The 27,491-nt window shown below is 42.2% G+C and overlaps 1 protein-coding gene across 9 annotated transcripts; it reads left to right on the top strand.

Moving 5' to 3' along the window:
- Window positions 1-435: 435 nt before the first annotated feature.
- On the top strand, window positions 436-26,909 carry LOC117534568 (protein NLRC3-like). Of its 9 annotated transcripts, none has more exons than XM_034198792.1 (13): window positions 436-514; window positions 846-980; window positions 1,858-1,959; window positions 12,662-12,897; window positions 13,090-14,658; window positions 14,714-15,107; window positions 15,883-16,056; window positions 17,614-17,787; window positions 18,181-18,348; window positions 19,305-19,354; window positions 19,515-19,542; window positions 25,485-25,525; window positions 25,829-26,909. In XM_034198792.1, the coding sequence occupies exons 2-11, from the start codon at window positions 856-858 to the stop codon at window positions 19,526-19,528; spliced, it is 3,006 nt and encodes a 1,001-aa protein (XP_034054683.1). In that variant the 5' UTR covers window positions 436-514; window positions 846-855; the 3' UTR covers window positions 19,529-19,542; window positions 25,485-25,525; window positions 25,829-26,909. The 9 variants fall into 9 exon arrangements, with proteins under 9 accessions (XP_034054683.1, XP_034054688.1, XP_034054689.1 ...); XM_034198797.1 differs by having other exon boundaries at window positions 13,087-14,550; XM_034198798.1 differs by having other exon boundaries at window positions 13,087-14,559; window positions 14,723-15,107.
- The last annotated feature ends 582 nt before the right edge of the window (window positions 26,910-27,491 follow it).

Raw genomic sequence — 27,491 nt, 5'->3', positions numbered from 1 at the left:
GATTTTTAATCAGAATTACCATTATTTAGGGGCTGCATGAACATGAATTGGAGCATCCCTGCACACTTCCCTCTTATTTAAAACCATTTTCAGTGAGTGCTGCAGCGTGATCTCTCCTTTTTCCTCTGCCCCTATTTAAAACACTTGCTAAGGTACAATATCTATTTCAGCCCTGATTTTGGCACATCTTGTAAATTAGTTAAATGTAGCCTTGTGTTTTTATTTAAGTCGCTGTTCATTGTTTGTTATATAAAGCAGATGTAATGATATCCTATGGATGCTGATGTGTGGATGTTGTGTGTCTTTTGATAACTTAGTTGAACTTGTTTTTAGCTGCATGTCTTTTCTATCTTACTGAACAAAGTCCCTGCGTGTGAAGTGCTTCAGCTGATAAGGCTGGTTATGAGTCAGAGGAGGAGCTGCCAACAGGGGGAAGTTGAAAGTGAAAGTATGAAGTCAGACTTGGCAGACTGCCAGACGCCATTTTACAGCTCGACACGAGGAGAACAACAGGGTGAGTGTTAACACCACGATCTGCTTTCTAACACATTTATTATTTACTCTGTCAAACTGGATGTCAGAAAATAACTTATTGGTTAACAATCTTCGTCCTAGAGTCCATTGAGACTTCTGCAAGTGTTGTACACTTTTATTATTTCCTGTTTTATGATTCAAGTTACATTACATGTGAGAGCCCCGCAGACAAATGGAGAACGGCCTGTCTGAAGTCTGACTGATATCATATATTTTAACTGTGTGTGTGTGTGGTGTGTGTGTGTGTGTGTGTGTGTGTGTGGTGTGGTGTGTGTGTGTGGTGTGTGTGTGGTTACTGGTGTATCTCTCAGACTGGAGAAGATGAGTGATTTAAAAGATGAGGAAGAGGACAAATCTTCAGTCTCCAGCTGTCTGTCTCTGAAGAGTGACCGGTCTATGGGTCATCGTCCAACCTTCAGTAATGAACCTGGACCCTCAGACACAAAGTAAGAGTTTCTACTGTAAACTGACCTGAAGAGGATTCAGTTTGTTGGTATCTGATCATCTCAAATGTTTAATGAAACCCAGTAGAGTACATTAACAAAGTTGAATTGATCTCTTGCTTCTTGTCATCATCAGAGATAGTAAATAATCTACCAGTGAAATCATCCTCACACTCTACATGTTGGACTTTGTGTTAAATTAAGCAAATCAGATACAAATATGTAAAACGTTTCACACTCGAATGAATTTTAACAACAGAAACCCACAATCACGACTCAACAACTCTAAACATCTTTAATAAGGTGAACAGCAGTGGCGGTTCTAGACCAATTTGACTGGGGGGGCCACTGGGGGGCCAGTTATTTTCTGAGGGGGGCACAATAAATGCAGGACGAAAAAGAGAACTAGACAGTATGAAGTAATTGCGCATAAGAAAACAATGCAATCCAGTTATTGGTATTTGTTTCAGTACACTTATTTATTTCAGATAGATCTTATAGTTATTACTGTTAGCTTCAGCTTAAGTTATAGTGCAATGTTTGCACTAACACCATATTTATATAAAAATAAAGGCAATGAACAGTTACATCTCTACTTTACATAAGGGTGTCTGCACAATCTCACATTACAGCAACAAAATCCTGAGTACCAGAAAATATACATTTAAAAAAAAAACTTTTCATTGTTAGGGGGGACACAGGGGGGTCAGAGGTCAGTGTTAGGGGGCACTGTTTAAATGTTTAAACATGTTTAAACTGTGTGTGTGTGTGTGTGTGGCCCCCCCTCCCCCCCCCTAGAACCGCCCCTGTTGAACAGTCATAGATCAAAAGCTGCTCTTTAAATAAACTAATGATGTTTAAACTTGTGTTGTTTCCACAGACAGAGAGCAGAGTCTACGGTCTCCATGTGGTCTCTGAAGAGTGACCTGTCTAAAGACTGGACTCCAGACTTCAGTAATGAACCAGGACCCTCAGACACAAAGTAAGAGTTTCTACTGTAACCTGACCTGAAGAGGATCCAGTTTTGATGTAATCTAATATATGTAACTGTTCTTTAATGAAAATCATGTGAGCAGTTTGTAAAGGAAACACGCAGCAGAGTAAGCTAACGTTATCTAAGGATATTTTAATATGCAATTATATTATCATTGTCTCTGTGTATAACATGGTTTTAAATAGCAACAATGTTGACAAATACTGATTTAAAAACTATATATATTGTCCAAAACATTATTTATCTACTTGGGCATATCTATGATATGTCTTTTTAAGATGTTTTATTAATAATAGTGATAACCTGGTGAGCTGGTTGTGTTTAGCATTAGCAGGTGAAACAGAGTTTTGTGAAATCACATGTAGAGTCAATGCAAAGACCCAGATCCGTGCCTGGCAACACGAAGGAAGTGAAGATGTTAAATTCATGTCACCTGCGTATTCGTGCAGCGTGACACATTTCAACTTGAGTGTAAAGTTAGTGACGCTCTGTTACAAAAGCTGTCAGTGTTGAGATTGTGCTCCTGTGGTCTCTGACGGTCTGAGGGCAATCAGAGAGGAGAGCAGAGCTCTACAGCAGCTCATATTCATCCATCCATCCATCCATCTTCTCCCGCTTATCCGTGGTCGGGTCGCGGGGGTAGCAGTTCCAGCAGAGAGCCCCAAACTTTCTTTTCCCTGGCGACATCAACCAGCTCTGACTGGGGGATCCCAAGGCGCTCCCAGGCCAGCGAAGAGATATAATCCCTCCACCTGGTCCTAGGTCTACCCCTTGGTCTCTTCCCAGCTGGACGTGCCTGGAACACCTCCCTAGGGAGGCGCCCAGGTGGCATCCTAACTAGGTGCCCGAACCACCTCAACTGGCTCCTTTCGACGCGAAGGAGGAGCGGCTCAACTCCGAGTCCCTCCCTGATGACCGAACTTCTCACCTTATCCCTAAGGGAGACACCAGCCACCCTGCGGAGAAAAACCCATCTCGGCCGCTTGTATCCGCAATCTCGTTCTTTCGGTCATGACCCATCCTTCATGACCATAGGTGAGGGTAGGAACGAAAATGGCCCGGTAGACAGAGAGCTTTGCCTTCTGGCTCAGCTCCCTTTTCGTCACAACGGTGCGGTAAAGCGACTGCAGTACCGCTCCCGCTGCTCCGATTCTCCGGCCCATCTCACGCTCCATTGTTCCCTCACTCGAGAACAAGACCCCGAGATACTTGAACTCCTTCACTTGGGGTAAGGACTCATTCCCTACTTGAAGTTGACAGTCCATCGGTTTCCTGCTGAGCTCATATTCAATCAGGGGTTATTCATGTTCCTGTATAAACCTGAGACTGTCGGTGGTGCTAACAATATACTCACTGCTGTACTTATGACTTCATGAAGTTACTCTGAGTGTTGATGGAGCAGCTAATGTTAGCCTAGCTTTAATCAACCGGCTCTCTTCAGAAAAAAAATTAAAAAATGTTATGCTCGTTGTGTTGGAGACAGACCTGACAAAGCATTAACTCAGGCTTTTTACAAATCAGTATCATTCTGTTGTTATTTAGGGCATCCTTTCCAGATGTTTATTCAACCCAGTCTCACGGCATTCGTGTTATAGTCACGACATTTAATCTATTGATTCGTGTTCACCAACACGATTCTCCCTTTTTTTCGTGTCACACAGAAAGATTTTAAAAGGAATGTATTTCTATTGGTAGCCTGCAGCACGTCTTTTTGTCCATTTCGGGTCTTGGAAGACCGGAAGCTGTTGGGTTCAATAAAAACATGTTCTTACTCAATATCAAGCCACGATTATTATTTTAATTTTAAAATCGTATAATGTCAGACTTTTTTTGTCGTCTGAGAGAAAAGAAATGGCTCAGAGCCTCAGAATACTGAAATCTGTATTTTTTTTCCTTCTAATTTGTTATTCTTTTCTAAATAACACACTGTTATTTACTCACCAATAACACACAATTATCCTTGTTTTTATTATCTGTTTAATTCCATAATCTCGTGCTTTTTGGCGTCCGTCAGGAACTGATTTCAAAATAAAAATAACCGGAAACAGACATAGGCCTATAAGGGACCATTTCGAGCATCATCGCGATACACAGCCACTGAACTGATTACCCAAGATCCTCAGCTGTTGTTTAAGCTTGCTGATTGGATGTTTTAGCCGCAATGCATGTAGGGATATGGTGTTAATGCGATATGAAATCCGAAAAACAGTTCTGAGTTTAGGATGGCCGAAGACACTACACTACCCATAATCCCCAGCTATCGTTTAGGACTACTGTCCCCGTGATTCATCTTCAAGCTCTGGGATTGGATGTTGGAGTGGCAGTGCGCCAAAGTTACGCCGAGCGTCAAACAGCTGTTTGAAATGGAACGAAACCACGGCAGACTATCCAAAACTGGAATCGACATTGGTGTTATCAAATGTAAAACATATAATTAATAAATGGGTGAAAATCGCTTGTATCCATAATGCGCAGCATTAATACCCACATGACAGCTCATTGTTACTTTGTAATTCTACTCTACTACAATTCAGAGGTTGACCTGGTATTTTACTCCACTACATTTATTTTAGTTACTTTGCAGATTCTGATTAATGATGTGAAATATAAACAACCCTTAAATCAGACTTTAGTTACACCTGAGTAAAATTCAGGGAAGGTGATTGTCAAGTGCCAACAATCAGGAGAGATATTTGATAGTTGGTGCTTGAGAAGACTAAACATTTATCTGCAATTGACATGAATGGAAACGAGTAATAAAGTATATTCATTACTCGTTATTCTCTACTAATAGTTAATTAAAGACTGTATATTATGGCTATTTTGCACATCCCTTTCAAGATTTCAAGACTTTCTAAGGTTTATTGACATATCATACACACAACTACGGTGTAGTTATGCAATGAATGAAAAACTTGGGTCGCAGCTGAGGTTCCTCAACAGTGAGACACAAGACATCTTTCAATATGTGTGTACCTCCACCATTAAACTGTCATATTCTGCACATTTCTTATGCTATCTACATCAGTGGTTCCCAAACTTTTTGTGCCCAAGGCACACCAAAGGACAAGTAAAAATCTCAAGGCACACCTATTGTGCAAAATAGCCCTTATAATACGTGTTATCACTCATATCATGTAAAATATCTGTAAATGTGCATAATTATTTACTAATGCCAAATACAATGTGACAAAGACAACTATATTACTCATGAAATATTTATTAACGAAATATTTCAGAAATTAATTTGAAACGTTATCAAATTAGGCTTCATCAAAGCAGCAACACACTCATTTAAACCAGACAGGTCACAACATTAAAAATGAGGCAAAGGAAACTCAGCAGAAATTCATCACAGAGAACTGTCAATGCAAGGAAGCTGCACTGCATGGTCCTGAACTACAAATTATAAATGTAACATTTCAGCAATCAGCATTGAAACATGTGCTATTGTAAATATCTTGCCGATTTACAAATGAGTGAGATACATGTGCCTGTCGGGGCACGCAGAATTTTTTTTATCCTTGGTGGCACTGAGGAGAGGGCCACTCGCAAGTCCTGTTCAACAGAGAGCCGTGACCTCCTGTTGTTCTTCATGTAAACCAGAGTAGAGAACGCCAACTCCAGAGATGGGGTTGTTACTAAAAAATGTTTTATACATTACATATTACTTTAAAAAAATTAATATATTACACTACTTCGTTACTATCTACATAAAGTAACTCGTTACTTTACACGTTGCTTTACTCGCCGAGCACGTACGAACTGCGCGTGCGTGAGTGGCAATAACTTTCCTTACCAGCAGGCGGCGGTAGTGTGTATTTGTCATTCAAAACAGGCAACAACCGGAAGACAGAGAAGAAGAACAGACTGCGTGATATAAACAAACAACAAATAGCTGTGCGGTAGCTTCACCTTAGCATGTGTTCTTTGCAGGTGCTTGTTGAGGTTTGACCACGTGCTGTTTCCAGCAGTGGATAACAGCTTCTGGCCTGGACACAGTTTGCACCTCACCGTCACATTCCTGTCTATTCTTCGGACGAACTCAAAATAATGGGCATACCTCCACCCCTCGAAAGTTATCGCTGACTCAGCCATGTTTATGCAGCACTGCACGTGGAGATGTGGACGCACAAATCGCGCAGATTACGTACATATAAACCTACAAAGTACTGATATAGTAAATTAAAAAGTAATTATTTTTGTGTAGTTGTATATTGCAATAATAACGTATGGTTGTCACAAAATCCCACGGCACACCCGGACTTGCCTCACGGCACACCGTTTGGGAACCACTGATCTACATACATAAGAGTATAATTCATATGTAGAAGCTGCTGCATCCAGTTGAAACAGAGGCTGGACTGTTTCTACACGGACCACTATTGCGGTAAGCATGTTGTAACTTCCGGTTGTTTTCATCTCCGGTGTATCCCGTGTGCCTGTGTCTGTTGCTGATAGCTTATTATCTTAACTTAATCGATCGTTTTAAAACTCTTGATCACGGCAAACTGCCTGACTTGTAAATCACACGTTACTATAACTTAAGCACTCACAACTCATCCTTCTCTTAGCGACTGTAACTCCACAGTTGCCTACACTCTTTTCGGGTTTGCTAACGGGTAGCTACCTTTAGCTTGATAGCTAGCCATGGGTCTTTCCCCACCCTCGGGTTCTATTTCCTGCTCTAACTGTCTCATGTTGGTTACTTCCCTACCTCCTTTACTGGTACCCGGTACATGATGTTTAAATGTAGTATAGTTGTTAGGTTGGAGGCGGGAATCATAGCCATAGAAGCCCGGCTCCGCATCTTAGAAAGTAACTCAGCTACAGGAAAGCCCATGTTAGCCGGTGCGGGACCGGGCAAAAGGTAGCTCCTATTAGCCGTCCCCCGGCAAATCCCGAGCAGCAGGGAGACTGGGTGACTTTTCAGAAGGGGCATAACGCGAAACCCGCAGGTCCCCACCAACCCGTTCACGTATCTAACAGATATTCTCCACTCAGCGAGACACCCGCTGAGAAGCCAACTCTGGTTATTGGTAGCTCTATTATGAGACACGTGAATTTAGAGACCGAAGCCTCCACAGTCACATGCATTCCGGGGGCCAGAGCGGGCGACGTTGAGGCGCATCTTAAACTGCTGGCTAAAAATAAACGTAAATACAGTAGGATTGTTATTCACGTCGGTGGTAATGATGTTCGTATACGCCGATCAGAATGCACCAAACTTAATGTGGAGTCGGTGTGTAGTTATGCTAAAACAATGTCGGACACCGTAATCTTCTCTGGTCCCCTCCCCAATCTGATCAATGATGACATGTATAGCCGCATGTCATCATTTCAGCGCTGGTTGTCTTGGTGGTGCCCAGCAAACAATGTGGGCTTCGTAAATAATTGGACAGCCTTCTGGGGAAAACCTGGTCTGATTAAGAGAGACGGCATTCATCCTACTTTGGAAGGTGCAGATCTCATTTCGGCAAACATTTCAGGGCTTTGTGGACTTAATCCATGACAAACTGGAGTTGAGACCAGGAGGCGGAGTCGCAGTCTTACACGCTTCTCTGCGCTCTCTCCTAGGCAGTCATCCATAGGAATCCCGAACCCAATAAAATACCCAATATTAGCGGTGTGTGTGTCTGCCCAAGGACAAGTTAAGGTAAAACCTAATAGACGTGTCATACATAATAACCTAATAAAAGTAAATGTAACAACTACTACAGTGCAACAAAACAGGAATATTAAATGTGGTCTCTTAAACATAAGATCTCTAGCATCTAAAGCAATATTGGTAAATGATTTAATATCAGATTATAATATTGATATATGCTGTCTCACTGAAACTTGGTTGAGACATGAAGAATATGTCAGCATAAATGAGGCCACTCCACCCAGCCATATCAATACTCATATTGCCCGAGGCACGGGCCGAGGAGGTGGAGTTGCAGCAATCTTTGACTCAAGTTTACTTATCAATACTAAACCAAAATTAAATTATACCTCCTTTGAAAGTCTCGTTTTTAGTCTTACGCATCCGACCTGGAAAACTTTGCAGCCAATCTTATTTGTTACAGTGTACCGTGCACCAGGTCCTTATTCAGAATTCTTATCTGAATTCTCTGAGTTTTTATCAACTTTGGTTCTTAAAACAGATAAAGTAATTATCGTAGGTGACTTTAATATTCATGTTGACGACGATAAAAATAGCCTTACTGTTGCATTTAACTCTATATTAGATTCTGTTGGTTTTTGTCAGTGTAAATAAACCAACCCACTGCTATAATCACACTCTCGACCTTGTTCTGACTTATGGTATTGAAATTGAGCAACTATTAGTCGAACCGCATAATCCTGCTTTATCCCACCATTTCTTAGTAACTTTTGAACTACTGTTACGAGACTACAAAGCATTAGTCAAAAGCTCTTGCAGCAGAAACCTATCTGTTAGTGCTATAGCCACATTTAAGGAAGAGATTCCACCAATACTTAACTCGATAGCATGTCTGCATGTAAGGGAGGAAACTTATACAAAATGTACACCACCCCAAATTGATCATGTTGTTGATAGTGCTACAGATGCGCTGCGAATAAAATTAGACTCTGTTGCTCCTTTGAAAAAGAAGAAAATAAAACAACATAGATTAGCTCCATGGCATAATGCCGAAACCCGCAAAATAAAGCAAAAGTCGAGACAACTTGAAAGGATATGGCGTTCCACTAAACTTGAAGAATCTCGTTTAATTTGGCATATTACTCTCAATGAATATAAGAAAGCACTGCGTAAAGCGAGAGCAGCCTACTACTCTTCATTAATAGATGAGAATAAGAATAATGCAAGATTTCTTTTCAGCACTGTAGCCAGGCTGACAGAAAGCCACAGCTCGATTGAGCCTTCTATTTCCATAGCACTCAGTAGTAATGATTTTATGTGCTTTTTTAACGATAAAATTGTTACTCTTAGAAACAAAATTAATGACCTCTTGCCTTTGACCAGTATAGTGTTATCAACAGCTCCCGGAAACGTAAGTTCTAATATTACACTAGATAGTAAACTAGAATGCTTTTCAGCCATAAACCTTGAACAATTAAATTCAATGATTCTCTCTTCTAAACCATCAACGTGCATGTTAGACCCAATTCCAACTAAGCTGTTGAAGGAAGTTTTTCCATTAATTAGCACTTATTTATTAAATATTATGAATATGTCTTTATTATCAGGCTATGTTCCACAATCATTCAAAGTAGCAGTGATAAAACCGCTTCTTAAAAAGCACAACCTCGATCCAGAGGTTTTAGCCAATTATAGACCTATTTCCAATCTTCCGTTCCTCTCAAAAATTCTTGAGAAAGCGGTCGCAAAACAGTTGTGATTACTTAAAAAACAATGATTTATTTGAAGCTTTTCAGTCTGGCTTTAGAACACATCATGGCACAGAGACAGCTCTGGTTAAAGTCACAAATGACATTATAATAGCCTCTGACAAGGGACGTGTCTCTATTCTTGTTTTGCTCGATCTCAGTGCTGCATTTGATACTATCGACCATGATATCTTATTGCAAAGACTAGAGCACTTAGTTGGCATACAGGGAACTGCTTTAGACTTGTTTAGGTCCTATCTATCTGAACGCTCTCAGTTTGTACGTGTCAATGATGAATCTTCCACGCAAACCAAAGTTAGCCATGGAGTGCCACAGGGCTCAGTGCTCGGACCTATTTTGTTCACATTATATATGCTTCCGTTAGGCAATATTATAAGGAATCATTCTGTAAACTTTCATTGTTATGCGGATGATACTCAACTATATTTATCAATCAAGCCTGATGAAATTAATCATCTAAATAAAATTCAAGACTGCCTCAAGGACTTAACAACGTGGATGACCTTAAACTTTTTGATGTTAAACACGACCAAAACTGAAGTTATTGTACTTGGCCCGAAGAATCTACGAAACAAATTATCTAAGGATATACTAACTATGGATGGCATTAATTTGGCCTCCAGTGAGACTGTAAGGAATCTTGGTGTTATATTTGATCAGGATTTATCCTTTAACGCCCACATAAAATCAATTTCAAGGACCGCCTACTTCCATCTACGTAACATTGCAAAAATCAGGCATATCTTGCCTCAAAACGATGCAGAGAAACTAGTCCATGCATTTGTTACTTCAAGGCTGGATTATTGTAACTCTTTATTATCAGGGTGTACCAAGAAGTCAGTCAAGTCGCTTCAGCTGATTCAAAATGCTGCGGCTCGTGTACTAACCAGAGTTAGGAAAAGGGACCACATTACTCCTGTTCTGGCTGCCTTACACTGGCTCCCTATAGAACACAGGATATAATTTAAAATTATTCTTCTCGCCTACAAAGCCCTTAATGGGCAGGCGCCATCTTACCTTAAAGAACTCATTATACCCTACTGTCCTACTAGGGCATTGCGTTCCAAGAATGCAGGGTTGTTGGTTGTTCCTAGAGTCTCTAAAAGTACAATGGGAGCCAGAGCTTTTTCTTATCAAGCTCCACATTTGTGGAATCAGCTTCCAGTTTGTGTTCGGGCAGCAGACACCCTATCCGTTTTTAAGAGTGCGCTTAAGACCTTCCTTTTTGATAAAGCTTATAGTTAGGGCTGATTAGATTCAGCCCCTAGTTTTGCTGATGTAGGCTTAGTTTGTCGGGGGACATCTTACTTCTTCCTTCTCTCTGTCTATACCTGTGTACTCTCATGTTCCGATTAACCCAGCTTCCCCAAATGTCTTTCTTTTTGGTGTCTATATACGCCGGGATCCGGAGTCATGGATGATCCTGCGCTCCTCTGTCCTGGATCGCGAGCCCTGGATCTTGAGTCGTGGCTGTGTTCCTGGATCATAGGTCCTGGATGGATATCCTCGTGGATTCATCTTCCTATTATACACACATGCATTTCCAAACATTTGGACTACCTATGTTGCAAATGTATTATCTTTTCAATTTACACACGGCATCTATTGCACGTCTGTCCGTCCTGGGAGAGGGATCCCTCCTCTGTTGCTCTCCCTGAGGTTTCTCCCATTTTTCCCTTTAAACTGTGGGTTTTCTTCGGAAGTTTTTCCTTGTACGATGTGAGGGTCTAAGGACAGAGGGTGTCGTATTGTCATACTGATATTTTGTACAAACTGTAAAGTCCACTGAGACAAATGTAACATTTGTGATATTGGGCTATATAAATAAACATTGATTGATGATTGATTGATATGTATAATATCAGTTAAAATAAGTGCTTCAACAAAGTTAACATTGCAGGAAAGCAATATATTAGACGTTAAGTACTTTGTCAGGCTTAATATTTATCTGTAGATAGATACCCCCAAAGCTTTTTTCTTATTTAAAAGAAGACCTTAATCTAAAGTATTATTTAAATAAAGGTTCATTCGTTTTTCTGTTTTGCACCTCCTCCTATTAATATCTTTGTGCATCCTGCACTTAACTGTTTTATTGTAGAGATCACTTATAGTATCTTCTTGATTTTTTATATTCTATATTTCTATCATTGACCTTCTACTTTCCTCCGATGAAAGTATGTACTCTAAATATTTCTTTCATCAAATATAACACATAAAAACAATAATGCAATAACGTGCTTTAACCACTAGGCCAGGGGTCGGCAACCCGCAGCCCTCGAGCCGCATGCTCTGGCTCCCTTGAGCTTAGACAAAAATAAGAAGGAGATAAAATAAAAGTATTTGTAGGACTATTTATATTTTCTTGCACGGTTGAAAATGTTTCGTATCTTGTATTTTGAGGTGATACTGTGACACATAAATAAAAAACAAAACGGTTTTAATTAGGTCAACTAAAATATGCGTCACATCCTGCTACGGTCCCGCGCTAGCGCCTTTTCTTGCAGGCGAATAAACTGACCCCCGGTGTCAGTACCATGGCTGCAGTCGAATAGTCCAAAAATCAGCTCCTAAATTCTAACCCTATCATCTATTCCTTGACCTTGATTTATTATAAACGTTAGTCCTCGTCACCCTCTCCCTCCGGTCCACATTAATACAAATGATCCCAATACGTATGATTGTATGAACTATGGATCTTAAAATCAATACAAATGTATTTATTATAAACGTTAGTCCTTAACATCTATCACTGTGTACATCACCATTCAAACATCTTTTAAAAGTTGAACAAACCCCACACAGCTCAGTAAAGACTGTGAGATGTTGACTTTATTTGATCATTTCAGTAAAAACTAATGTTCATATTTCTCTTTTTGATTATAATACTGATGAACGTTCAGAACAAAGCACTTTGGCAGCTTACCACATACGTTTTAAAATGCACTGTAACTTTCATGATATAATTTCTCGGTCATAATCGGTTGTTTCCGTGAACGGCCGACTGTTGAGTGACGGCAAATGCTGCGGCTGCAAGGCATTGTGGGGCAGCATTAAGTTGGGTTTATAGTGAACCAGGTTAATACAGCTGTGTGTGTAGATACAGGGAACATGTGCTCCTCTGGGTGATGAATCCAGACAGGAGGCTCTCTGGTTTTATGATCATGTGAACTGTAAGCTATCTTCCTGATCACAAGGGTATATTATATAGACCTTTTTTTAAAGATCAAACTAGAAAGTGCCCACTTGTTGTACCTTTGGTGAGAATCAGCCCTTCTGAAGCAAAGTGCTATAAAGGATGTGTTCCTCTCCACAGAGGGAAGAGGAAGAGTGGTGTTCCTGTGGAGGAGCAGCTGTCCAGCTGTGCTCTGTGTCAGGACGTCCTGAAGGATCCAGTCTCTACCAGCTGTGGACACTGGTTCTGCAGACAGTGCATCACCTCATACTGGGAGCAGAGACCTCCATCAGGAGACCCCTCCTGTCCCCAGTGTGGAGAAAGACCCAGAACCAGAGCTGGCCTGCAGACAGCCAGTCAGACCAGCTCTGTACGAGGTAAGAGGCCGAACTCATGCAGCGTCTTATTCCTCTTCCTGGTTCATTTGTTTTTTTATTAGGTATTCTGTTGAAGAACAAAGACATTACAATGTTTATAAAACATTTAAACTCATTCTGTTTTTATTAGTTTTATTGTTATATTCTCAAAAGCATTTTCTGATTCTCTCCTGTTTCCTTCTCTTCCAGCAGAACGTGGTCTGCAGGAGGTTTTAGATGAACATAGGCTCAGTCTGAGGAGGAGATGTGAACGTTTGACTGAAGGAACTGATCAAAGTAAAACCCTCCTCAACAGCATCTTCACTGAGCTCTACATCACACAAGGCCAGAGTGAAGAGGTTAATACCCAACATGAGGTGAGTCAGCTGGAGACATCTTCCAAGAAAGAGACCCTCCATGACACTCCAATCAAGTGCCAGGACATCTTTAGAGCCTTACCTGACCAACAGACTCTCATCAGAGCGGTCCTGACCAACGGAGTCGCTGGAGTTGGAAAAACCTTCTCAGTGCAGAAGTTCACTCTGGACTGGGCCGAGGGTTTGGGAAACCAAGATGTCAGTCTGGTGATCCCGCTCTCCTTCAGTGAGCTGAACCTGATCAAAGGTGAGCAGTACAGTCTTCTCAGGCTGCTCCATGTTTTCCATCCAACCTTACAGAAGGTCACAGCAGAGCAGCTGGCTGTCTGCAAAGTGCTGCTCATCTTTGACGGCCTGGATGAAAGCAGACTTTCTCTGGACTTCAGAAACAAGAAGGTTGTGTCTGATGTCTCACAGCAGTCCTCAGTCAACGTGCTGCTGACAAACCTCATCAGGGGGAAGCTGCTTCCCTCGGCTCTCGTCTGGATAACTTCCAGACCTGCAGCGGCCAATCAGATCCCTCCTGAGTGCGTGGACAGGGTAACAGAAGTACGAGGCTTCACTGACGCCCAGAAGGAGGAGTACTTCAGGAGGAGATCGAGTGATGAAGACCTGTCCAGCAGAATCATCTCTCACATCAAGAGCTCCAGGAGCCTCCACATCATGTGCATGATCCCAGTCTTCTGCTGGATCACTGCTGCAGTTCTGGACCACATGTTGACTACAGACCAGAGAGGAGAGCTGCCCCAGACCCTCACTGACATGTACTCACACTTCCTGCTGGTCCAGACCAAGAGGAAGAAGCAGAAGTATGAAGCGGGACATGAGACGAGTCCACAGCAGCTGACGGAGGCTGACAGGGAGCTTCTCCTGAAGCTGGGGAGGCTGGCGTTTGAACAGCTAGAGAAAGGAGACATCATGTTCTACCAAGAAGACCTGCAGCGCTGTGGTCTTGATGTCACAGAGGCCTTGGTGCACTCAGGAGTTTGTACACAGATCTTCAAAAGAGAGAGTGTGATCTTTGAGAAAACAGTCTACTGCTTTGTTCATCTGAGCATTCAGGAGTTTCTGGCTGCAGTCTACATGTTCCACTGTTACACCAACAGAGACACAGCGGTACTGAAGGACTTCCTGCAGGGAGACTATAGCAACAGCAGTGATCATGATTACCCATCCCTGGATGTCTTCCTAAAGGGAGCCATGGCGAAATCCCTCAGAAGTGAAAATGGCCACCTGGACCTGTTTGTCCGCTTTCTCCACGGCCTCTCTCTGGAGTCCAACCAGAGACTGTTAGGAGGCCTGCTGGGTCGCACAGACAACAGACCAGGAATCATCCAGAGAGCCGTCAGAGGCCTGCTGGGTCGCACAGACAACAGTCCAGAAACCATCCAGAGTGCCACCAGAGGCCAGCTGGGTCGCACAGACAACAGTACAGAACATCATCCAGAGGACTCTCAGAGGCCAGCTGGGTCGCACAGACAACATACTAACATTCATCCAGAGACTCTTCAGAGGCCTGCTGGGTCGCACAGACAACAGACCAGAAACCATCCAGAGAGCCATCAACAACCTGAAGGAGATGAACAGTGGTGACATCTCTCCTGACAGGAGCATCAACATCTTCCACTGTCTGACAGAGATGAAGGACCTCTCAGTACATCAGGAGATCACAGAGTTCCTGAAGTCAGAGAACAGATCAGAGAAGGAACTCTCTGTGATCCACTGCTCTGCTCTGGCCTACATGCTGCAGATGTCAGAGGAGGTTCTGGATGAGTTGGATCTGAACAAGTACAAAACATCAGATGAGGGGAAACGGAGACTGATTCCAGCTGTGAGGAACTGCAGGAAGGCCAAGTAAGTCCAGATGTGATTCACTTTATAAACTAATGTGGATCAGGAGTTTAATTATTCAAATAAACACTATAACATTTCTGCTGTTTAAATACTGAGAGCAAAATAAACCAACACTGTTCTTCTATTTATTTATAATAATAGTTAAACTGAAGCGTTTCTCTCTTCATGTTGAGTGATGGAGGCGACATGTCAAACACATGAAGGACTTTAGAGGTTTCTCAGCATGTGATCAAACCACACAGCAGGACTTACAGTTATCAGTTATTATTACTTTCTAGTTTCTTTATCATTCAACACACACACGTTTTTATCACAATGTGTTTAAAATAAGATCTATATCATATCCCACCAATACCAGAGTTATGTCTTAATACTCATACAGTGAGAACATCTGATGGTATTCAGTTTAAAATATTGAAACTTTATTGGTTTGTTAACTGTGTTTGTGCGCAATACATTTCCAGATGCTCAGAGAAGACAAAACATCCATCATTCACATCTAAATATTAATCAACATTTAAATATGTACATCTCTAATATTGTCAAGTGATTTATTTAATTTCTGTTTCTTTGGTAACAGTCAGTGACAGCAGGAGCACAGACCTGTGATCAGATCACACTGACAGCACATTACACTCTATCATATATTATTATATATAAAATGGACTAACAGCAAATCTCAATCAGAACATGTCAAATATGTTTTTCATCAAATGCTTGAGGTCATTATGTTTCCTCTTTTTTAACACATGTTGTAATATATGTTTTATTATAGTCTTGCTCGCTGTGGACTCTCAGAGACTCACTGTGAAGTCGTGGCCTCAGCTCTGAAGTCTGACCCCTCCCATCTGAGAGATCTGGACCTGAGTTTCAACGATCTGCAGGATTCAGGAGTGGAGCTGCTGAGTTCTGGACTGAAGAGTCCAAACTGCAGACTGGAGGCTCTCAGGTCAGTTCACTGACTGAACTTCATCTGTTTGTGTTTATCATTTTCTGAATTTGAAAAAAATACTGTGAAGCTGACAATTGAGCGGCCCTACCAAGGAAGGAGACAGAGGCAGAACGTCCAAAATACAAGCCGGTGTGGGCATTTATTACCTCATAAACATGTGACACAAAGATTCACAGCCTCAATCCTGCCGAACATGTGCACACCGTCACCAACCACAGGGATCTCACACACACTCCCAGCCTCAAAACAGACAGGGCAACAGACCCTAAATACACACTAATCAGCAATTAGACACAGGTGGGGGGGGGGAGGCAACGCAGGGCACCAGGTGCACACAATCAACAGCCACAGACAAGGAAGGGGAACACTTTTAACATGAAACCAGCAAACAGAGACAGACAAACTAAAACACATACAGACGCACACACTACCTACATTTCGCCACCAACAAAGCTACACAATCCGTGACGGAGGCCGAGATCTATGGCCCCAGAGATCACCTCCGTTACAAATACATTACAATGATTTTTCCATTTTTGCTAAAGACTGAATATTGATCAGAATAACAAAGAGAAGGTGAATGTGTGAGGGAGAGTGTTTGAGCTTCCACTGACTCACTCTGTGCTCCATGAGTCAGTGGAGATGCTGTCAGTACTGATGAGCTGTGAGGGAGATGAAGGAGTTGTTAAACATCTGATCAAAGTTAAAGTTCCAGATCATCAGTGGATTGTTTCTACATCATCTCTGACGTTAAAGGTCTCCTATCTTGCAAAAGTCACTTTGTGATGTCTTCTCTACATCACCATGTGTCCCCGGTGTCAGGAGACTCTCAAAGTGTCAGGAAACAAACCCCTCTCTCTTTCCTCCGTACCCACATCTCTAAAAACGGGGGAACAACGGAGCTGATCCAGATTTGCTGCGTCATGACGCCATTACTAAAATGTGGGCGGGCTTTACACCAACGGGCCAATCAGAAACGTTGCTGTCAGAAACAATGAGACGTGTTCTGGAAGTAATATGGTCTGTGTTTACATTAGCATGCTAACACTCAGAGCTAACCTGTGCTGGAGAGAGCATGTGTGTGAAGAAGCAGGAAGTAAAAAGGAACTCACCTCGTGGTAAACCTGAGAGAGAAAGAGTTTGAGCTCCATCCTGTTTCAGAGAGAATCCTTGATGTTGTTTGGAACATGATATGGAGTTTCATCACGGCAGCATTTAGCTGAGTTTCTGCTGGTAGAATTCTGATCAGGCATTAGCTCCACCTCCTTTTTTTGTTGTTCAAGCTAAGGACCCGAACCGGCTCTCCTCTAACAGCTGGAACAGAGGGATATGAGGGATTTCTAAAATTCATGATCTGTTTGGTATTTTGAGCAAAACACATCATAGACATGTTTTTATATATTTGTATATATCTGAGACCCATAATATATGCGTAGAGATAGCCTGATAGGAGACCTTTGAAACGCTGTTTAACTCTGAACGGATTATTAAACCTGGAGTGATTTCAAACAGGAACATTGTTTTCTAAAGTTACATCATGTTCTCTTTATTCAGACTGTGGGGCTGCAGTTTGTCAGAGATCAGCTGTTCTGCTCTGGCCTCAGCTCTGAAGTCCAACCCCTCTCATCTGAGAGATCTGAACCTGAGTGACAACGCTCTGAAGGATTCAGGAGTGGAGCTGCTGAGAGATCTTCTGGAGAGTCCAGACTGCAGACTGGAGACTCTCAGGTCAGTTCACTGACTCTCTGTTACTGCTGGAGATCTCATGTTTCATTAGTTATTCAACCTGATTCTTCTACGTAATTAACTTACATCCATTCAGTTGTAAATGTTATTGTATTCATACTTTCATTTGTAGGTACTAAAGTAAGAACTGCAGAGATACATGTTGACTGATTCTTAAAGGAACTGTGATAGATGTTAGTTGTTAAAAGTAAATCTATGTTTTTAATATTTAGTAAACGATAACGTCTGAATAAAGTTCATCTGAAGTAATATTAGTTTTAAAGGATAAAGTGGACTTTCTGAAGAAGACATATGTTTTTGTTCCCATTCATTTCAATGTGGAGTAACATCTGATTATAAACTGATTTGTATCCTCATCATGTTTTCTTTATTCAGTCTGAGGCACTGCAGTTTATCAGAGATCAGCTGTTCTGCTCTGGCCTCAGCTCTGAAGTCCAACATCCATCTGAGAGAGCTGTACCTGAGATACAACGATCTGAAGGATTCAGAGAAGCTGCTGAGAGATCTTCTGCAGAGTCCAGGCTGCAGACTGGAGACTCTCAGGTCAGTGAGGGGTCTCTGCTGGTTCAGCAGTATTGTATGAAACTCAGGGAGGTGTTTCTCTCACTGGGGAAACAGATCAGTGATGTTACCCACTGACTGCAGGCTCTTCCATTCTTCCATCAACTACAGAAGGCCAGCTGAACATGCAAAGCCACACTTTAGTATCAACTCTCTATCAGACATATGGGGTTTTACAGAAGAGCGGGAAAGGTAGTCTGTTCTTATGGGATGTTTTTAGTTTCTAGACCAGGGGTGTCCAAACTGCGGCCCGGGGGCCAAATGCGGCCCTCAGCAAATTCTGAAAGTATAATGAAATACGGCCCACACATGAAACTTCTGCTTGTCTTGTACTTCTTAAATATATATGTACACATATATTACACAGTAGTATTCATGTGTTAATGAGCCCACCTTTAAAATACATGCAGTCAATTCAAGCTGAAAACATTTCCTAACAAATCTAACTTGATAAGAAAAAAGCCCAATAACTTATTGTTATAACAAGCGTGAAATAAACCTTCATACTTCCTGTAATTATAATCAATGTGAAGCTCCTGCTTTAAGGAATGAGCTGCTGACAGAATAAAGTAAACCCTCTGGAGAGCTGAGAGCTCTTTGTTTCTTAAAGCATCTTCAAGTAACAAGCATCCTTCACCTTCATGTGAGTTTCCTGACTTATAACTGAACTTATGAGACAACATTCCTCTAGAGAGCGGCCCAGAGCGTTATATATTTCTCTGTATGTGGCCCTCGGTGAAAAAAGTGTGGACCCCCCTGTTCTCGACCAATGACTGGTTACTTCCTGTCATGCAGCTGAGAGCTGTGGCAGTCGTAGTGTTTGCAGAGGAGATATGATGGGATGTAAAGCATGAGGTCAGGACTCTGAAGCTGACTCAAAGAACAAACACTTATTTTAAACTGGATCTCAAACTGTTGGATTGTGTTCGTCTCTACAGCATTGGATATGGACTGGGTGAGACGATCAGAGCCACGATCCAGAAGACCCGTGAGTACTGAAACCATATCCTCCATCCATCCAGATATGAAACTCTTTAATGGAGCGTGACCTCAGAGGAAAACAACACTCTTCTTTCTCTCTTCATCATTTGAGCTGTTTCTCTTTGTTTCATCATCATCATCATTATTCTCTCTCTCTCTCCTCTCAGGTGACAGGAAGTGAAGACACACAGAAAGGTGAGAGGTCGTACCGTGTGAAGTTTATTTATTGAGGTTTCAACACGTGCTTCTGGTGTTCCAGACAAATCTGCAAGCTCAGGTTTGATTTGTTCTCAGTTTCTTCATCACGGGGCGAGTTTGAGACGTGAAGAGGAGCGCAGAGGCATTTTGGAAAATAAAGAAGAAGGCTGCAGCTGATGAGAGACTTCCTGTTAGCTCTCCTCAATATGAAATGAACAAAAACAATCCATTGTACTTAAAGCTTTTCTTGAGAAGAAAGATGTGTTGCACATACTCCTGCTGCTACCTACCACCACCTCCCACCCATCCCGGCACCAGAGAGGAGACTCCATCGACCCCAGATACCCCAACTCACTCTTCTTCAGGTTAGCTCCGAGCCCCGCCTTCACCTGCCCCAACATCTCACTTTGAACGATGTAGTCATCCGGATATCTGCATACTGAGAGTGGGACGCAGGACCCGGTCAATGAGCTGCTGGAAGGGGGTCCACTGGACTGGAGGGGCGCTTGGATCTGGTGATGCCTTGCTCTTCCTGAAAGGGGAGGACACCTATCTGCCATAGTTCTTCCACCTGACGACTGAGTTCGGCATCGGGGGTTCCAGTTGGGGTGAAGAGACTCTGGGGGGCATCCGATGGCTCCTGAATAGGGGGGGCCCTTGGAGTGTCCAACCTAATGATAATAATAATAATGATGCATTTAATTTGTAAAGCACCTTTCATTGCTAAAAGTAATCTCAAAGTGCTACAAGGGGCATAATATACCTTTTTTTTTTTTTTTAAAGAAACACAAGTTTAATAAAAGGCTTTAAAAAAAGAACGTATTTTAGGCCCTTCTTAAAGGAGTCAGTGGTCTGTGGAGTCCTCAGTTTGTCTGGGAGGGAATTCCACAGGTGAACAGAAAGCCCCCCTATGGTGCGGAGTTTGGTCCTGGGGGTGGGGGAGTAGATGGTTGGTTGTAGAATGGAGGTTGGAGGTTTGTGAGGAGAGTAGTTCCTTGAGGTATGAAGGAGCGTTCCCGTGGATGCCCTGATGGGTGAGGAGTGAGATCTTGTATTTGAACCTAGCTGGAGGGCTATTGGTGCCCCCTGTGGACCCAAAGAGACTCTTTTGGTTGGGGTAATGAGGTGAAAGTTATCTGCACCTATTAGTAGGAGAGGCTGCACTTTGGGAAAGAGGGAAGGGGAAGGCCTTGTAGGTGGAGATAGTGTTTCTTGAGTTCATCCACAGGATAACTCTAGTCCACAAGTGAAAGTCTGTCGGAGGTGAATGTGTCTTTGAGGAGGAATGTTTTCTTGGGATTGAAAGAGGGTGATATCTCAAAGGTCACTGAGGCTCCACTTCAGAATAATATATATGAAATGTTTTATAATGTTTTATAATGATTGATCATGAAAGTGTTCTCAAAGCTGGTAAAGGTGCAGCTAGTCTGAATTACTTTGTATACTGCAGGGTAGCTTGTGGATTTACTCCAGGTGGAACTAAAGTCTGATTTAACACTTGATTATATTTCACATCATTCATCCACATCTGGGAAGTAACTAAAGGTATTAAATACATGTAGTGGAGTAGAAGTACACCATGTACCTCTGAACTGTAGTGGAGTAGAAGTACACAGTTGCATACAAAGAAAACTAAGCTTCATCTCCAAGCCCAATGGCCTTGGAAGAGCTGCTAAGGAAAAGGAAAGACATCTGGAGACTTTGGAGAGACAGCTAACGGACAAACTCAAGGAACTGAAAGACCCTCCCTTAAGCCCCTGTCACACTGTCCGGAAGTTGACACCCGATGGACACACGAATATGGAATTGTGAATTTCGCACGAAGATGGCCCCGAACCACACACGAAGGCAACATTTACATTACATTTAAGACATACAACTGCAATGAAAGTAACAAAAACAATTATGTTACAGTACTATGATACTGTACTGATATCTTCAGACTTTGTTCTTTACTTTATCCGTCTTTATATGTAGAAAATATTACGTTTTCTCCGTCATGTTGTTGTTTCCATAGCAACAACAACTTCCTGTCAACTCGCCTTCAAAATAATATATTATATCCTTTTCAGTTTCACAGAACACAAATTGGGTTATTTACATAATATATTTACATGATTTTGTTGTGCAATAAAAAAAAACGATGGACACACGATAAAGGAAATGTTCAAATTCCGCTGTGATCGTAGCAACATCGGGCCATTCGTGAGGGCATCTAAGCCATCGTACAGTATGATCGCTGGTGGAGTTTCTCAGGCTCCGGCAGCAACTTCGTGAGCGGTGGCAAAATCTTTGGCATGCCAAAAAATTGCCGAAGGACCTTGAGAAGGTTCATTTTCGTGTTGAATTTGTGTGTCAATTTTGCCCTTCGTAAGGCCATCGTGAGGGCATGTCTTGTTATCATCGGTGCCATCGGGCATTCACCCCGATCAGAGTGAGGGCGAATGCCCGATGGCACCGATGATAACACGAAGATGACACGATTCGACAAGATGCCCTCACGAGTGCCTTACGAAGTTGCCGCTCACGAAGTTGCTGCCGGAGCCTGAGAAACTCCACCGACGGTCATACGATGGCTTAGATCAGGCATCCTCAAACTACGGACTCCGGTCCGGATCCGGACCGAACCACCACTGTCTCCGGACTCTGAGCAAATTATACTTTTCATATGTATTATCTCTCTGTATTATATGTGAGACATCGCCACAACGCATTCGCAACGAGTCAAAATTCTCCGCTATGTCCACTGCAAACAGCGCTCTGCATGTCTGACTGTTCCACTGTGTTCCACCTGTGTGTGTCAACGCTTTGGTCCAATCACATTCAGCATCCAGTCAGCGTTTTTTCCCCCCAAACAATCTGCGAATCAGAGGCACAGTAGGGCGGGTCTTCGCGGAATGCGGGTAGGAAAAATGTGTGTGTCTCTTTCAACCTGTCTAAGTCAGAGCGAGAATTAAAAAAAACAAAATTCAGAGCGAGAGTTAACAGCTCATCTAGTTCCATCTGTACTGTAGCTAGTAGCCTAGTTTCACCTACCGGGGTGGCAACTGACACCCTAAAAATAGGCCTTGCCACCCCAGCTGCCACCCCAGTTGGCAGCTTTGTTTTGAAAGAAAAGTTGTGGCTCATCGGACATTTATGAGAGAAAGTCTCTAATGTCCGAGTGCAAGTGAATGCAGCACAAGATGCACGTCATGCACGTCCCCCGGTCCTGGCGCGAGCGTGGACATACGATTGGCGGCGATTTCATTTTGAACTGGACGGCGCAAAACGAGAAGCATTCTGACCCAAGCACTGAAGGAATGAGGTATTTGCGGTCTACAATGACAGAGAAGAGACTGTCAGTGTGGTTGCACTCAGCATTGAATCAAAACGCACTAAAGCTGTTTATCTTAATACGTTTGTGAGGCGTTTTGCTGAACAAAATGGTAATCGCCGCATTCAGCTGTAATAGACATGTCAACTTGATGCTCTGCTCACGGATGAGCATACACAACTATTAAAGGTGGGGTAGGTAAGTTTCAGAAACCGGCTCGAGTGCACTACAATGTGAAAATACACAGCCGAAAATAATTCCTTACAGAGCAGAGCACCTCCTCCAACACACATGAACGCGCACATGACGTCTGCAGACTGGTGAAAGTGGCCGCCTGGCGAGTCATTGAAGTACTGCTGCAATGCACGCCCAATGAGGGCACGAGATACATTTGTGCGTGCACGAGATGGAAGGCTGACAGACAGGGCGGCAATCCAATCCGTTTAGCCGGGCCGGCTAAACGGATTGGTTGTACTTTTTACAGTATTACGGCTTCCACAGATGACATTTTTTTATGGATTTGTTGTCAAAACGTCAGATATTCATTGCTATCGGGATGTTAAGAGCATTCCATGGAATATAACAAAAAGTGTATCTCGAGCCGGTTTCTCAAACTTACCTACCCCACCTTTAAGATGATGACCTTACGTGTGTAAATATATTGTTTTCTTTGAGGGGGTCTGCCCCCAAAAAACAGTTTTAAGTCCTGAGAAAGTCAAATAAGACGGTGTGGAAAACTTCACTGCCCAGCCAAAAAAAAGTAACCACTTTGATTTAACTAGGCCAGTAGGTAAGGGCTTTCCACTGGATAATAACTGCAGTATAAAATAATGCATGACTGAAGTGATGGAGACCATGTTGAACGCAAACAAAAAGAGGAAATAACAGGTCAAATCAAGCAAATCCCCCTCTCAGATTCCACAGCAACCAGAAGAACATACATACTGGCTGGTGATTTGATTAATCAGCTTTGTGATGGAATAAAAAATGCACAGTGCATTTCCTTAGCTGTGTGTGAGTCCACTGACACCACTGACAATGCTCAGTTGCTGGTGTTTGTGAGTTTTTATGATGAGGCAAAGGGGGAGTTTGTTGAAGATGTGTTGGGCCTGACGAACCTCAGTGGACACACAAGGGGGCAAGACATTTATAAAGCAATAATGGGAATGCTGAATGAAAGAGGGTGCAGCTGCCTTTATTCATAACTGTGCAGCTCTTACACTGCGACTCTGAGGGGTCAAACACAGAAACAATAACAATGAAAACTGCTGCATACAGATTATTTTTGTTTTTGCAACCTCGTGTTAAGAATCTTGTTGCAATTGTTTAAAAGTTTGAATGACCGTAATAAACGGACCTTTGTCTTATTGAAACATTTATTTTGGACCTTTAAGATTTGTATTTGAGTACCCCTGGCTTAGATGCTCTCACGAATGGCGCGATGTTGCTACGATTAGAGCCGAATTTGAACATTTCCTTTATCGTGTGTCCATCGGGTTGTTTTATTGCACAACAAAATCATGTATCGTGCGGGGCGAGTATCTGAGGATTTCATCGGAGGATGGTCTGGTGGTTCCTCGATTATCGCTCCTCCATTATCGCTCCTCGATCCTCCGGCAGAAATAAGAGCCATGGGACGGTACTCAAGATGGCGCAGGCAAATCAACTTCCGGTGAGACCGAGGACCGAGGAGCGAGGAAATGAAAATAGTCGACCTGAGAAGCAGCCATAGTGTTTGCAGAGAAGATATGATGGGATGTAAAGCATGAGATCAGGGGCCTCATTTCTAACGCCGTGCATAGGATTCACGTGGGAAGGTTGCTTACGTAGTAGAAATCCAAAAAATAGGTACAGAAATTTTCCGATTCACCAAACATTGCGTACCGGCGAGGAAAGTGCGTACAGCACTTCCTACGCCTGTTTCCCTTTATAAATCACAATCGACTCGAAATGCGGTGCAGCTTTTGCGGGCTTCACGTAACGCCCATATTTGCCTATAAATAGTCAAAGAAACGCCCATTCATTCTGACTGACTGCATGAAGATCGCAGGAAATGACGACAGAACAGCTAAAAAAGACATCTCACACCGTGTCAGATTTTGGTTATTTTGGGGAGGTCGAGATAAATCATATTGTTTGGTGGATGCAGTTTGAACCAGAGTAGCAGCATGGAGGTCGGATCGTCACCAAAGTAAATAAATAAGTGGTCCGAAAAAGGTTAATGACAAAAACAATACACATAGCCTTCCTCAGGCAGTGTGTTTGTACCGGGGACAGGAAACCCCCCCTTGATGAGAGACTGTAAGAAATGATCGGGGAATCCCTCCGGAGTGGAGTCATGACGACTGGATCTGAATTATGTTTTCGTATTTGGTGGTTTGTGTTCCAGCTGTCGATCAGCTGTGCGCAGCGTCTCCACTGCAGCCTGTGCGTCTCAACCCCCGCACGTTTTCCCGTCAAGTTAGTATTTTATAAATCGCAAACATTGCGTAGAAACTGGCGTACGCCATTTTTTGAGCGTATACCCCTTTATAAACGAGGCCCCAGGACTGAAGCTGACTCAAAGAACAAACTCTTATTTTAAACTGGATCTCAAACTGTTGGATTGTGTTCATCTCTACAGGATCAGAGGAAAGACGATCAGAGCCACGATCCAGAAGACCTGTGAGTACTGAAACCATATCCTCCATTCATCCAGATATGAAACTCTTTAATTTATCCTAATCCCATAATAATAAAACAATCACAAACGGACATCAGCCTTTTGCTTGATGTTTGTTTTTGCAGTGCTGTCAAAGGGGTGACAGTCACTTCATATCTTTACCAAAACAGTGCATCATTTTAAATAATCCTTTAGGGATTGTTCGTCTGAAATGCTTAGTTACATTTTGCAATAATAGTTTTGCAACCCTGTGTTTAATGTGATCAATTCATTCTTCTTTTCCTCTTCCCTTTCTCTGTGATTAGGACAATGCTGGAGAAATAGATCTGAAAGGTGCACGTCAGATCAGTAGGACAGAGCTGCCATCTACCTGGACCCCCCGTGGTGCTGGAGAAAGCAAAACGGCGATCAGGAGCATCCTCCACCCAAACCTCTGCTTACTGCCGTCCTACAGACATATGAGTGCAGAACTGGAGAGCTCAACACTGCTGCCACTTTAGCCTTACGTACTTTTACTTCAAATGAACATATTTCATCTGTGTGCCATATATAACATCTCATTTTGAATACTGTATTATTACATTGCTGTTAACAGTTAATGTATTTGCAATACTGTCTAGATTTAATCTACAATTAAGATTATATTACTTAATCTAAATTGTGTTTGTTTATATTTATCTATATTTTATCTTCTGTGTCTTAGTTTCAGAATTAGATTTTTTTCTGTATCCTTTCTTTTAATAGATATTTAATGATTATAGCTTACTGCTGTTGATGTTAAATGGCACGATTGATTTCCTTTGTCTCAATGATGAAACTTCTCATAATAGAATACATGAAACACAAAAGCATTGTAAATCAATGTCGTTTAATTAACAAAGGTAATCTGGTGTGTTTGAGTCGATGAGTAGTGCAGATATCACCGTCAAATCAATCGACAGTAAGGAGAATACTTACTTCCGGGTGTACAATTCTCCGTTATCCAATGGGAATGGACGCTCACATTGCTTTTAAGAGCTGCCGACATAAACGGGTGCGGTGCTTCCATGAGCGTCAAATACCGCCGCCGATGGGAATACATTGCAATCAGTTGAAAGCTCTTTGCGTCTGTTTATGAAGCTGAAGTAGCCTCGGCGCGTCCCAACTGCACGCCACGGGACCCTGACCAAGCGTCGCTCCTGGATGTTTAGGGAGTGAGAGTGTGTTGCACCCTGGGATATGGTAGACCACAGAGCAAGAGCGCCGGAAGCGGGGGGGCCATTGACACTTTTCAGCCCTGCCCCACATTTTCGCAGCAGCAGATTTATTTTTATTTTTTTCAGTCTTTATTTCGAACAGATTAAAAAATAACAAATGTGAAAAACAGAATACCGTATTGTTATAATACAGTATTTATCCACATTCATGGTAATATTTGTATATTCAACAAAAAAAACAAAAAAGTCTTCATATTAATAATAATGATAATAAATCATATGTGTCCGAAAGGAGTAGGAGGAAGCAAATGCTTATTAATTCCCACCCGTTACTTGATCAATGATTGTCCTTTAAATCATTATGCAAGTTATTCCTACATACATTTACATTTATACATATACAATCATTTCTCATCTTCAATCACCTTTCTTCATTCTCATATTTTTCCAAAAAAGTGTTTCTGTACATCCTTTTAAACTGAATGATGCTTGTGCTTTGTTTGAACTCCTGCTCCAAACCATTCCATAAAATCACCCCACAGATTGTTAAACTCATACTTCTCAGAGTTGTTCTGACCTTGAGTTGTTTCAAATGTAGATTTCCTCTCAAATTATACCCACCCTCTCTGTCTACGAACAATGTTTTTAATTTCCTAGGAAGTAGATTATGTCTGGCTCTGTACATGATTTGTGCCGTTTTAAATTTAACCAGATCAATGAACTTCAATATGTGTGACTTCAAAAATAATACATTAGTGTGTTCAAGATATCC

Source organism: Gymnodraco acuticeps, unplaced genomic scaffold (assembly GCF_902827175.1).
Source record: "Gymnodraco acuticeps unplaced genomic scaffold, fGymAcu1.1, whole genome shotgun sequence".
Lineage (NCBI taxonomy): Eukaryota > Metazoa > Chordata > Actinopteri > Perciformes > Bathydraconidae > Gymnodraco > Gymnodraco acuticeps.
Note: the sequence above shows the minus strand (reverse complement) of the source record. Positions and strands in the feature narration are given on the sequence as shown.

What these genes read in the sequence shown, in the direction of transcription:
- LOC117534568 (XM_034198791.1), top strand. Translation starts at nt 856, where the DNA reads ATGAGTGATTTAAAAGATGAGGAAGAGGACAAATCTTCAGTCTCCAGC. An exon ending in CCAGGACCCTCAGACACAAA is followed by an intron (nt 1,960 to 12,661) that starts GTAAGAGTTTCT and finishes TCCTCTCCACAG; the next exon opens with AGGGAAGAGGAAGAGTGGTG. An exon ending in TCAGACCAGCTCTGTACGAG is followed by an intron (nt 12,898 to 13,086) that starts GTAAGAGGCCGA and finishes CTTCTCTTCCAG; the next exon opens with CAGAACGTGGTCTGCAGGAG.